General features: G+C 40.4%; 1 protein-coding gene across 1 annotated transcript in view; it reads right to left on the bottom strand.

The window, feature by feature from the left end:
* Positions 1-1,862: 1,862 nt before the first annotated feature.
* Positions 1,863-14,513, bottom strand: part of C8H3orf22 (chromosome 8 C3orf22 homolog) — a 54,632-nt gene continuing 41,981 nt past the window's right edge. The window contains exons 7-8 of the mRNA XM_074198445.1: positions 7,308-7,442; positions 1,863-2,399 (exon numbers count right to left, since the gene is read on the bottom strand). Of these exons, the coding sequence (XP_074054546.1) occupies positions 2,150-2,399; positions 7,308-7,442 (385 nt within the window). The 3' untranslated portion in view covers positions 1,863-2,149. The remainder of the gene's footprint in view (positions 2,400-7,307; positions 7,443-14,513) is intronic.

The raw sequence follows: 14,513 nt of genomic DNA, 5'->3' as shown, positions 1-14,513 counted from the left end.
ATGGCCAGGATTTTCTCAGCAAAGTAGGATGATGGGAGACAGTGAGGTTTGAAGTGAAAGTCTGGAAAAACTGTTGGAGGGGGGCATAATAATTATGAAAATAAGGGAAAAACAAAGAGTGCTATATCACAGTGAGGTGAACTGGTGCCCCCCCCCCCCATTGACATGAATGTATGACTTCCTCCAACTGTATTCAGCACAGTGGAAGTAGGTGTTGAGAAGACAAATGGTGGGGTAATTCAAAATGAAAACTGTTGATAGGGCAAAGTCTTTGAGAGTGAAGGTTAGTGTGTAGGACTGGTTAATTATAGGTCAAGATTGGGAAGGTAGGAAAATGATGCCAGAACAGAATTGAAAGAATTAAGGTCGACTGATGGGCTGAAAGGTTGAAGTGAGCTTGATGATTGCTTATCTGGGGAAGAAAAACACACCACATAACTATTAATAAATTAGAAATGTATCTAAGGTCTAACTAGAGAAAGATTGAAATTATAAGATGTCCCTGGATTCCAGAAACACTTGCAAAGTTTATTTCCCACTATCTTTTAGCAGGGAAGCCATGCTGGAATAAGGAAGTGTGTGCTTTACCAAAGGGGGGTGTATTTATTTGGAAATTTATGGTGTTTATAAGCATATCAGTCTGTGACTTGATAATCTCACCAAATAAACAGCTTGCACCCCATCCCCTTTTAGCTATTTACACACCAACAAAAACTCCAATGACTGAATTAGCATCAGTACTGGTTTTAGAATTGGGGTTGCCTCCTTGATTTGGGGTACTTTTAGGAAATCACTTCATCCCCTGGAGACCTGACTCTTCTTTCATGAGTGATGAGGAAGGAAATGTCTTATCTAGCCAAATTAGTATATCATTGTCTTAAACTTTTATGTTCTCCAATCAAAGTGAGCTTTACTATTGATGATTAAATCCCTTTAGATCTGTATAATTAAAAAAAATACTTCATGAAGTGCTCTGAGATAATTTATATAGCCAAGTTAGTATATCATTTCCCTAAACTTCTGTGTTCTCTAATCAAAGTGAGCATTAGTGTTGGTGATTAAATCCCTTTAGATTTGTATAATTTAAAAAAAATACTTCATGAAGTGCTCTGAGATCCATTTTTTTTTCCATTTGATTCTTATGTTCTGTAACAGATAAAGAAAGGGTGGTGACTTCCAAGGTCTCCTGGCTCCTAACTTTGGTGAACCTTGTATAATACCCTCCCTTTGAGCTAGCTCTACCTGTTGAGAGGTAGAGGACCCCAACTTCTAGGCCCAGTTTAAGTGTCAACTTCCCCAATTAAGCTTTTCCTGATAACCTCAGCCAGGAGATGATTTCTCCTGGTTTTTCATTATTTAGGTGACTGTCTTATTTCCTCTTTATCCTTCCCCTAATTTCTAATACCTAAGTCTTTGGAGGGCAGATAAGCCAGTTTTATTCATCTCTGTATCTCACAATGCCTGTTCACAGGGCTTCAGACATAGTAAATGCTCAGTGAATACTTGAATGGATGGAAGAAGCATGTTTAAAGCAGACATAGAACAGAAAGTCTGTAACTGTCTTTTGGAGATGACATAAATTTGAATCCAGGTTCTATTTACATAATGCTTCATAATTTACAAGAGCACTTGGTTCATACAAACTTTCTGAGGAACACATCATGTTAAGTATTATTACCCTCATTTTAAGGATGAGTAACCTGAATCTTAGAGAGCTGAAATAGCTGGCCCAATGTCACTGTTGGCAAGTTTTATCCACTAACAGCATAACAGATTTAACTAAAGCATGAATTGATACTTACAACTGGTCATTTTTCATAAGATTGATTCTCTCCCCTCCTCCCCCACCCAAAAGACTAATCCTGGATAGGATAAGTAATTGCTTTGGGTCGTCAATGTTTATTGGAATCACATAATTTCTGGCAACCATAACAATTTCTGGGTTGAGTTGATGGTTCTTCTAAAGACTGACCCAACAGATTACTATTAATACCTCTGCGGGCCTCAGACCATCAGTCCTCTCAGCTTCACTGGAAGGGAACTATTAGCCCATGATGGTAATATAGAAGAAAGATCTCTTCCCTGGATAGAGTCCAGCTCCGCTGTTGACTGCCCAAGTGACCATGATTAAGACTAACAGAATCAGACATCATGATGAGGTAGTTGAGGGCGGGAAGTTGATGCTGTTAAATTCCACCACCAAATGCTTCCCCTGGGAACCTGGTGCTAGCGATTGCCCCCTGAGCCACCCATACATGTGGTAGCCCAGCAATTCCTGCAGCCTCGCTTTTTGCTTTGGAAAGCGCGAGCTAAGTAACCTGTCTTCCATGCGGTTTCTCAGAGGAGGAATGTAGGTAGCTCTTGAAGGAGGCATCATCGAGGTCACCAGAACATGATTCCTGGATAAGACAGCAAGCGGGGAACATTCACTCACCTTTACCCTCCTTTTACCTGCCATGGAATCAGAGAAGGGTAGGGGGTGGGAGATGGTGGTTGAATTCAAGGGGTTCAATCCATCAGAAAGTCATTCAGGAGGTACCAGTGCTACAGCATCCTGGTCACATGGGAAGAGTGCAGGATTAAGAATCAAAAGTTCAGATTCTGGCTCTTCCACTTAATATTACCTGGGAGGTTGTTAGACAAATCATTTCATTTCTCTATGCCTTGGTTTCCTCGACTGCAAAATGAGATTAAAATGAGACTAAATGATGTCCAAGGTCCCCTTCCAGTTCTATAATCCTATGAACCATCTGCTTCAAGTTTCCAGGGAAATGGGGTGCTTACTACCTTATGAGGTAATCTATTAAGAGTTCTTCCTTCTATTGAGTCAAAATCTATGACATTTCCCCAATCCCTTGGCCCTAGTTCTTCCCTTGGGAGAGACAAAATGCAATTCTCATGATCCTTCCATTAGATAAATAGCATCTTGGATTTGGACTAGAAGGAGTCCAGGTGGAATTTAGTCTGAAGCCCAAAGAGGTTAAGTGATTTGCCCAAAGACTCTCAGTTCATGACAGTGACTGGACACTAGGTCAGTACTCTTCCTGTCATAAAACAATGCTCCAGCCCCCTACTTTGCCCAATCCCCTGCCTCTGCACTCAAAACTCAACCTGACTCATGTTCCAAGGGGACAAAGGGGAGAATATATGGCTCTATGCGAGGGATCAAGAGTGAATAAGTGGGGCGGCTAGGTGGTGCAGTGGATAGAGCACTGGCCCTGGAATCAGGAGTACCTGAGTTCAAATCTAGCCTCAGATGCTTAATAATTACCTAGCTGTGTGACCTTGGGCAAGCCACTTAACCCCATTTGCCTTGCAAAAATAAAAATAAAAAAAAAAGATTGAATGAGGCACATAGATCAATAAAACAAAGAATGAGGTCCATAATGTAGTTAGAGCTAGAGAAAGGGCAGAATGGGAATTAATGATCATGAATAAAAGGTGAGACACACAAAAGTGAAGAATGGGACACTATTTGAACACTGGACCCCCAAAGTCTATACTTTGAGAGGCAATATGTAAAAACTGTAAAACTTCATTAGTGTTGGAGTTGGACTTGCTTAGCTTTTATACCATGAGAGATGTGATGCCATGACCCATTGCTAAAGGACCTATGGATTCTTTTGGTCCCTGCATATCCCTTTGAATAGGAGGCTGTCATTTATGTGTGAGTTGGGGTATAGTGGAACTCATTTATTTTTCTGCATAAGCAGAGGAACAACTATGAACTATGAACTTAGGGTCCCAGAAATATCCACCTATTCTTAAAAAGCCTGCAATTTCTTCAAGACAATCATTAAAGAAACAGTGGCATATAGTGGAGAAACCAATGACCTGAGAGTCAGAAGGTATGTTTCTATTCTGAGCACTGCTACCAAATAGCAGAGTAACCTTGGCAAATCATTTTCCTTTTCTGAGACTCCTTTGTAAAAAGAACATTGAATAGTCTTTTGGGAGGAATTTGATCATTACTTTTTCCAGAAAATGCTTCTGGAGATGGTAAGCCTTTAAGTCCTTAATGTCTTACTGTGAATAGATTCTACAGGACAGCTTTTACCCCAACTGGAGACAAGGATAGCAGGGGAAGATAACCTGCAATAGAAATGCAGGGAGTTTGAAACAGGGAAGACAAAATTTGCTTCCTTTGATATCATAAAAACATGGACTGTCAGAGCTGAAATAATACTTTACAGTTTTTTAGTCAAACCCTCCCATTTATAAGATAGGTAAACTAAGTCCCAGAGAGGTGGAAGAGCTGAGAATAAATTCCAAATCTCTTGCCTTTAAGACCCGTGTCTTCCACAATCTTTAGTCCCTTGTCTATTGATCTCCTGAAGATATACCACCTCTGAGACTCAGTTTCTTCATCTGTAAAATGAGGGGTGACAACTAGTTTGAGATTTATGACTTTCACACACACACTACCCCTCCCCCCAAGGAAACAAATCCATTTTGATACAAAGCAGTCTTTGGCACATTTGGCTACCATAAGACTCTTTGTTGTTTAGTCTTTGCAGACTCTTTGGAACTTCATTTGGGGTTTTCTTGGCAAAGATGCTGGATGGGTTTTGCTATTTCCTTCTCCAGCACATTTTACAGATGAAAAAACTGCTGTAGACAGTGTAAAGTGGCTTGCCCTGGGCCACACAGCTAGGAAGCTAGATACGGACTCAGATGAGCCTTCTTGACCGCTGGCCTGGCGCTCTGTACACTATGGCACCACCTAGTTGTCCTCATAAGATTCCGAATCCCCAGTCTAATAACTGAGTGAAGGGGAGGAGTCCACCTGGAAGTTACAGCTTTGCCTAATCAACAGTATCCAGATGGCCCAATTTCATTTAGAGAAGACAAGACCAAACAGGATGGGAGATTAACAGATGTGGAATGCTAGGACTCAATCCTTACAGAATTGAAAAAAGCAGAGGGACTGGGAGGATAGGAGGGAGTGGGAGGGAGGGAAAGGAATGAGAATGGAAGGGGATTGGGGTACAGGATAGGAGAAAAAGGGAAGGGAATGAAATGAGATTGGTGGGGAAGGATGGGATAGGATGTAATAAACAGAAGGACAATTTAACAGCTCTCAAGTCTCTGATGGTCCTCCGATTTCCAACTGTCCTGCCTCATCTTATCAGAATGCCCCACATCATCCCTGCCCTTTACTCCAGCTGGAACTCTTCATGGACCTTTGCAGAGTTGAAACCTTCTACCACCATTTTCTCAGAGGAAAACTCAATCCTGTTCTCCCCTGTTCCTTGTAACTCTCAGATCTCTTATTCATTTTAAGGCATCAGTGACTACCAGCATCTTTCAATGGGGCTCTTCCCAAGGAGACTGGCATTTTAATAGATGGCAAAGCCTCATTGAAGCACCAGAGAAATAATTCTAGGTAGAATTTAACATGTTATCCTGGGGAAGGACCTTTCCTATAGAACTCTGCTCATGCTACCCTGTCAGCACCATCTCTGCTAAGAGAGTGAAGCCCTCTTCTCCAATTACTTGTTGCTCCCCAGGAAAGCTACAGCTGCCTTCCTCCAGGGACAGAAAGGAAGAGAAGGAAACTTCTGAGCAGCTCCACAAATGACTTTCCCTAGGATAGATTCTTAATTCAGCTTCCCAGAGAGGAGAATGTGCCAAATTTAAAATCTGAGCTCATCAGAGAGCTCCCTTTGATGGTCCTTAATATCTTTCATAGATGCTTCATTCATAACTGCACTGTCAAAATGTCATTTTCATCCCCTTTGAACAATCTTTTTTAAAATTTCAGACATGGGGTCTGAAGCACAAGATAAGTTTTTTAAAGCACAAAAGTTCCATATAGGTTGAGTAGGCATCACTTAAAGGAACTGGTTTGAGGGACTCAGGTTTGCTCCATCTATAAATATTTCCCCACTGACTGCCACCAACATTCTTCCACAGATTCATCTCAGTTGGGTAAGTATTACCCTTTCTTAAAACCTTTTGTAAAACAAATACTTGGGGAGGAGTGAATATCAGAGGCAGTGAAGTCTCTCAATTCTTCAGCACTTTAGTATGAATCAGTTTATAATAAGGGAATTTCAGAAGAAAGATGTACCTGGACTGCCATTTTATTTTGCCTAATTGGCTAACAAAAAACTGAAAAGAGCTTTGAGGGGGATTTTTAAACTGAAAGCACAGTCTATAAAAATAGTATAGGCTTTGCAGCAAACGTCTCACCCCTACTTGTCAAAATCACCATAATCCAATCCCATATGTTTGCCATATCTCCTTCTTCCTCAACATGCACATGCTGCTCCAACCATATCGATGTCCTTCTCTGTCTCCACACCCCTCATACCACCATTAGTTTTCCTTTTCTGCAAACCCACATCCAGAACATTCTTCAATAAGAACTTTAAAGCTAACTTTTCTTTCCTTCAGGAGTTATCCTGGAACTAGCTCAACTCATGCTGATTTTCCACTTTGAAATTCCCCTTCCTACTTCGTTATAATCCATTCAACCAGCAAAGACAGCGTTGCCATCAGTTTTCCCTAGCTCTTCCATGAAGATGAGCTGTTTTTCTCCAACTAGATTATCAGTTCCTTGAGGACAGGGACCCAAAATGATATTTCCTTGCTACCTACAATGCTCAGCATGCAGTTGGTACTTTTTAGATTTTTATCAGAGAAGAAGCTGGGATTGTATCCTCAACATTCTTCCTCCATGAGATCCATCATTGAACAGGTGTGGAATCACATCAGGTATATAATAAATGTTTCCAATACAATTCAACAAATGTTAACCGGGGCAAGGCTCTATGGTAGGTAATGGAGACACAAAGATAAAATAAAACTCATCTAGCTTCCAAGATAGCTAATAGCCAAGAAAGAACTTGGCTTTAGAGTCAGAGGAACTGGGTTCATATCCTGTAACAGATGGCTTCTCTAAGGTCTCTTCCTGTTCTAAATAGAGTATACTATGGAATAGAATGTAGACACAAAGACCTATAACACAAATTAGAATATGATGAATGTAAATTGTGTGTGGGAGGATCCTAAATAGAAGAGAAATTATAGGAGAGATCACTTTTAGGTAGGAGGAAAATGGAAGAAGAAGCAGAAACGGAAAAGGGTATCAGGGAAGGCTTTTAGGAGGAGGTGGCATCAGAGTTGAGCTTTGAGGAAAGGGAAGGTAGAGAAGGGGCAAGGAGATCGGCCTTCTAAACCCAGGGGAAATGAGCAAGGGTCCCCCAGACCTGAAAAAGACAGGAATAGGAATAAGTTTGGAATGAATGAGACATGGGGTGAAATAAGGCATAGGAAAGCAAAAGAATTTAAAGAGCACATACCCTTTGCTTGGAATGGACCAGGTGGGCTGCAGGCCTTTTTGAAGGGGCAGTTTCTCTCGAAGGTGCCCTAGCATCTTCTTCTTCTCCCATGGTTTAGTTCTTGACATCTCTGTGTTCACTGTTAGCCAGGCTAATCTATAACACAGTACATTTAGTTTCCAGAGACCTAGAGGAAAGATTTCTCATCCTCACAAAGCTGAGAGATGGATGGTTGTACATACCCATCCATCCACCCTTTCCCATAGGCTGCTTCAGCAAGGTTAGGAAAGGGCCTGGAAATTGTTTAAATAGTAGTGGTCTCAAATTCATATAGAATTGGGGCCACTCAAACTTAAGTAAGGATCCCTGAAGTCACACAATTTAGAAAATCACATATTAACATTATCAATATTCTATTGTATTTTTACTAATTTCTGATCAATATTTCCCAATTACTTTTAATCTGGGTTGTTGGGAATGTTGTGGGTCACATGTTCCTAAGAGAAGGGGCATGTTTGGCATACTTGTACTACTACATAATACTGCCCCCTCCTTTACCAAGATTATTTACACCAAAAACAACAAAAGTAATATTGGCCATTGCTCATTGTTTACATTCTCCATGGAAATGGAAAAAAAATTTCCCATTTCAGTAACCAGCAGATTGAATGATCAAATGCCAGTCTCACTTCCGCCCCACCACTTCCTTCTTTTTAGCCACCATGTTGACTCTGCTAATCCACATTCAAGAATGTGTGTCAGACCCAGAAAGGATGGTTAGTCAGAACTGCTGACTCTGACATTCAGTCACCGGTCCAATTCAATAGCAGAATCTTTGCTGAAATGGAAACAGTACTGGGTTGGGAGTTAGGAGTCCTAGCTTCCATTTGAAGCTCCCAATAACTAAAGAACTATGTGACCTTGAGGCACCTCACCAAGCCTTGGTTAGCCCTCAGTTTCCTTATGCATAAAGAACTGGTTAATGTGGTCTTGAAGGTCCAATCTACCTTTACATTCAATGAGCCTATGAATTCATGGACTAATGATCAAAGTCAAACCTACACACAGGGATTATCCAACCAAGAGAATATCCAAGGAGTCATTAAATACATCTGAGACATCCAACTCTTGAGAGTACAGATACAAAGGAAGGGAAATGTTACATTTAATTCAATTAATTCAATATATATTTGTTAAGTACCTACTTTGTGCTTAATAAACAACACATGATAATAATATATTGTACTTCCTACTCTGTATTAGGTCTGTGGATCCAAAGACAAAGAGTCCCTACCCTCAAGGGACCTACATTCTGCTAGGAATACTCAAATAAGAAAATTCAAAAGTATATAGGACAGGGTGGTTAGGTGGCACAGTGGATAAAGCACCGGCCCTGGAGTCAGGAGTACCTGAGTTCAAATCCGACCTCAGTCACTTAATAATGACTTAGCTGTGTGGCCTTGGGCAAGCCACTTAACCCCATTGCCTTGCAAAAAAAAAAAAACTAAATTGGATCAAGGTACAACATGGAAACAAAGTAAAGACTGACAGAGTGCTTTCTGGGGGGGGGCGGAAACAAGATTTGGGGGGAAAATTGTAAAACTCAAATAATATCTTTAATAAAAATAAATTTTAAAAAACTAAAAAAAGTATATAGGACAGTTATTTCTGGCAACAAGTAAGACAATCAGGAGAAGTGGCACTCAAGCTGGGTCTTAACAGAGTAAAGTTTCTAAGATATGGATGTGAGGAAGGAGAGCATTCCAGACAGAGTAAACCAGTCAAATTTGAATAATTCAGAAGTCCAGTCCCTAATCTTGAATCTGAACCCTCATTATCCTATCCTTCTGTTGAAGGCTTCTTTCTGTCTCCCCTGATTCATAAACTCAGTGTTGTCCTCAAGAAGACATCACTCTAAGGGCGGCTAGGTGGCGTAGTGGATAAAGCACCGACCCTGGAGTCAGGAGTACCTGGGTTCAAATCCGGTCTCAGACACTTAATAATGACCTAGCTGTGTGGCCTTGGGCAAGCCACTTAACCCCATTTGCCTTGCAAAAAACAAACAAAAAAAAAGACATCACTCCTTGTCACTGCACACATCCTATCAGTTTGGTCCAGTCAGCCATGTCTTGCTTCCACTCTATCTCTATATGTAAACCCTCTCTCTTCACAGTCACATTATCTTAGTTGACTCTAATCACCTCAAACTCTTTCTGCAATCCCCAGTTGTTATCCCTGCCTCATGTCTCTCCTCAATCCAATTCATTCTTCATAGTTGCCAAATTCTTTAAGCACTGACCATATCTCCTACTCAGCAAACTCCAGTGGCTCCTGTTGCCTCAGATAAAATAGAAATTCCTCAGGTTGACTTTTAAAACGTTTGATAGCCTACCCCAAGCTATTTTTATAGCCTCATTACAGATTACTCTCAGAATTCTATGGTCCAGCTGGACTGTTTCTCTGTTCTTCCAACATCATACTGCATGTCTTTGTACAAACTGTAGACTCTAAGCTTGAAATGAACTCTCTCCTCTTGTCCACTTCTGAGAATTGCACGCTTTCTTCAAGACAAAACTCAAACGTTGTCTTCCATACAAAGTCTTTCCTAAGCCCTCTGAAACTCGTGTGATAATACTTGTAAAGCACATTAGTAGGTGCTTAATATTTGTTTCCTTTCACCTTGCAACTATTCTGTATGTATGCATTTATATACTTGATACTCTTCCACAGAATATAAGATTTGAGAATAGAGACTGGACTTTTTTGGGTTTGTTCATTGTATCCCCAGCCAGGGAATATAAAGATCTGGCACAGAGTAGGTCCTTCAAAATGTTTTAGACTCCTCAGGACCCTATTGGGATTTACTTGGCAAACATACTAGATATTAGATTTATTATTTCCTTCTCCAAATCATTTTACAGATGAAGAAACTGAGGCAAACAGGGTTAAGTGACTCCCCCCCAGGGTCACATATTTAGGACAGTGTCTGGGGTCAGATTTGAACTCAGGAAGATTAGTCTTTCTGATTCCAGGCTCAGTGTGCTTTACCCAGTTGTGTCCCTCTAGCTGCCCTATCATTCATTATTTATGTCAGAATTTCATTTTGAGGGTTTTTCCATCTCTTTTTGAGCAATACTTTTCCCTTCTAACCTTGGGATCTACTTCAAATTTCTGAAACATGCTTTGACACCTGAATCCTCCTTTTTTGGTCACAATGAATACCAAAAGAACCTAGTCTTTTTCTCTTGTTAACTCTTATCATTTCATCTTCACTTACCTGGTGCATCTTCCTTGGTCAAAATTAGATCTGCAGTGGCAAGAATTTATCATGTGCTCTACAACTAGTGGAAAGAAACTTCTGGCAGATAATGGCAGGAACTAACAATTTTAGGCCTGCACCCCAGTCAACAACATTTGTCCAATAGGTCAATCACTCAAGCTAATGCTGAAACAAAGAATGTGGGGCTCGTTGATACTCCTTCAATCCACATTCCACTCAGTTGACTGGATGCTTTTCCTCACTACTCCGTACAATTCACTACTCCCTAACTACTTTTCCAGTCCTCTCAGACTTTACCCCTTTCCTCCACAAACTACAATCCAGTTACACATGTGTTTCCCACACATATAACTCCATACCCTTTCACACATTTTCCATCTTGGTGTATTTATCCTTGATGTCTCTCCCCTTCCTGTAGAAGGCATTTCCAGGTTTCCCCAGCTGTTGTCTTACCTTCTATTTTCCTAGTATTAGTCTGGTAGGTATTTAGTTATTTGCATGTTATTTCTTCCTTTAGAATGTAAGCTCCTTGAAAGCATACTCTGTTTTTGTATATCAATGTTTAACACAATGTGTGCTGACACAGTAAACAGTAATACATACTTGTCAACTGACAAGTATGGGTCAGCATACATTGGTTAAACTCATTGGGTCCCATTATAAGGTCCCATTATTAGTTTATCTGCTTTATTGAAAAGAGGTTTGTTGATTTTAACTGGCCACCATATTTTAGCATTCTGGTGAAACCTACAGATCCCTTCTTCATAATAATGTTTTTAAATAATTGAAGGAAATGGTCAATTTTGGTTCAAAAATGAAGATGAAATTTTTATGCCCAGATCTCTGACTCTGGTCCCCAAGTTACAAATCCCCATTCTCCAGTGATGACTAATTCTTGCACTAGCTTTTGACATAAAAAAAAAAATCTGTTCCTTCTTCACTCCCTTCCCCAGTTTCCTTGTTTTATCTCAATTACATATCTCAGAGAATGACCTTGGCTTGCCTTGACCTTGATTTCAGCTCTCTTTGAGAATTAAACCAGTAGCATCTTGCACATCCTTCCCCCCAAGGAGAGTCTTACTGCCAAACCTTCACTTGCAGGTAAAAGCTGCCACCCTGTGGGAATTTAGTGTTGCTTTGTAGAGCAAATCTGGCTGGAAAATAAGAGTCTCTGGGGTCAGGTAGTGATTTTGAGAGCAAGATAAAATAAGAGCTATGGGAGAATACAGGCCAAGAATTCCCTTCTTTTCACTCCTCCCCCTTCTCCAACCCATTTAATTCTCTTAATAAATTTATCCAAGTTACCCTAGATGAGCTGGAGGGGGGCTTCAGGACACAGGTCCAGGCTTACTTAAGACTATAAGTGAGAGGCAGCAGAGTATGATGGCATATAGTGGAACAAGGAAACATTTGCCAAGTCTGACCTGTTGTGTAACACTATCTCTTGTAAATGGGAAACCGGGACCAGGGATTGAACTAATAGACCCCTTCGACCAATCAATACTCAGGAACAACTTCTTTGCCTTTTAAAGGGAAAAAACAAAACAACATCCTAGTCTTATATGGCTTGCTGCTAGACACTACTCCTGCTGTACATAAACATGCATTATTGAAAAAGTAAGTACTAAATTTCCTGCTCTCCACTTTAAAACCTTACTGCCCACTGGAGAATTTTGTTGTACTAACTACAAAGTCATAGAGCATCTGTGAACTGCATCTTCTACCCTTACTTCATGATCTACAAAGTTCTTACAAATCACTGTTCAAGGAGATGGGGCCACTCAGGAAGACTTTTTGGCATGCTCTGTCTTCCCCAATTCATATATATATATATATATATATATATATATATATATTGCACTGGGATGTATTCATTCAGGATGGCCATTGGATTGATTGTATATCCAAAGGCAGAGCAATCTGATGTGATTTCTCCCAAAAACTTTCAGTGAAAGAATCATCTGGAAGAGAGATTGTCTAATGATAACCACAGCTTGGAGAGCTGGTATCATTATTACATGTCTGGTGAATTGTGTAAAGTCTGAGCAGCAAAGCCAAATGGATTTAATCATTAGGATGCATCCACAGTAATGACGGGTGGGCCCATTTCTCTACCCAGTTCTTCAAGCCACTACCTTCCAATGACAGAGAATATAAGTGCACATGAAGGTTTCAGTTTGGAGGACCTCAAAGCAAGGGTCACCCATCTTTAACAATACTGGGACCTGAAAACTCTATAGTTATCCTGCCATACTTGTCAAGTACCCAAGCTTTCATTGGAAGTAGAAGAATGATCCCATCACCAAGGACTGCTTAACTACCCTGCAAGTGAATGCCACAGTTAGAGCTGCAAGGAATTACTCATGTATGATATACTACAAATATATAATTTTATGTATTTGGCCCCCTGAAGAAGTGCTTTGTTCTCAATGGCAAAAAGAGAACAGTACAATGGAAAGAGAAAACCAGAGGTCCTGAGTTCCAATTTATCCTTTGATGATAACTCTCTCTGTGACCTTGGGCAAGTCACTTAACCTTCTTGGGTCTCAGTTTTTCCCAAATATAAATGAATAAACTAGGTGGCCTGTAGAAACTCCATTCACTTTCTAGATCTCTGATTCTATCATTCTACAACCCTCCAGTCAGCAATCCTAGAATTGTAGTGTCTAAGAGTCCAGTATGATGCCCTGAATTGAGGAACTGGTTGGGAAATATGGAGGTCCACCTACAACCATGTCCCACCCCCTCAATGACAATTATCCTATATTATTATGTCATTGACCTACCCTCTTCCATTATTCTCTAAATGCCAATGATTACATCAAACCCTGGGGCTGAGATAGAAGTGTAGGGGTGGAGATGGAAGAAGTCTCTTTCTGGTAAAAGATGAATGTGGTCTGTGTCAGGATCCAATCAAGTGTAAACCCAAGGCTAAGATTCTTTCCTTTCTCCATTTTAATCAATTTCCTCTACATATAATTCATTCATACAGTCCTCCTTGCTGTTCTTCATGCATAATACTCCATCTCTCATCTCAGTGCATTTGCTTTCATTGTCCCATATTGCCTCAAAACTTACCTCTATTTACTGGATTCTCTGGCAAAAATCTGAACTTTTTTCTGAAGGATGATTTTCCTGGTCCTTCCATTTTCATTGTATCATATCTTGTATGTAAATAGCTATCTGGACAATTTCTTTTCTATTGGATGTAGGCTCCTCACAGGCAGGACTGTATTTTACCCTCTTTTATTTCTAGAACTTAGCACAGTGGCTAGAACATAATAGTCCCCCTTAATAAATGCTTGTTAACTGACTGACCTGAGAGTCTCTGTAAGGACAAAATCCAAGATACTGAGATGGAATCAGGAAGCCAGCTGTGGTAGAAAGTCCAAGCCAAGATAGTCCTGGATCAAAAGGCATTTGTTTCTCTGTTGTAATACTACTGAAAGGCTTTATTCTTTTGTGCCCATAATGTTCCCCTGCTCTCAGTCAGCATTGGGAGTCATGGTTGGACATATCCCCTCCTCACTCAGCTATAACAGTAAGTCCATGGGTTAAGATACTATCCTCCTTAAGGCCAAAGGTTGTTGAAGTGAAAAGTTCCCACAATCCCAAAACATGCATATTGCATGTTGGTTCTCATATCCTCTTTGTGAGCTCACATCTCAACTCATCCATCAGATATTGATGACAATCCTGTTGAAGAGACATTGGAGACAGACACATCAGTCTCCTTACCCATCCACAATCAGTCATGATGAGCAAGGATTCAGGAAGGTTATTCTGAGTTTTTAGCAAATAACAAAGACTGGTGGGCCAAATATGGAGTAGACAGTGAGGAAATCATTCCCTGCTACTATGAATTTTTATTATGGTTTGATTTAGTATGTGCAGAGTTGATAAGGGTGGGGCTAGATCTAGTCCTCTATGCTCAAGGGCTTCCAGAA

The sequence above is a fragment of the Macrotis lagotis genome, chromosome 8 (assembly GCF_037893015.1).
Source record: "Macrotis lagotis isolate mMagLag1 chromosome 8, bilby.v1.9.chrom.fasta, whole genome shotgun sequence".
Lineage (NCBI taxonomy): Eukaryota > Metazoa > Chordata > Mammalia > Peramelemorphia > Peramelidae > Macrotis > Macrotis lagotis.
The sequence above is the reverse complement of the archived record's forward strand: the minus strand, read 5'-3'. Positions and strand labels throughout refer to the sequence as shown.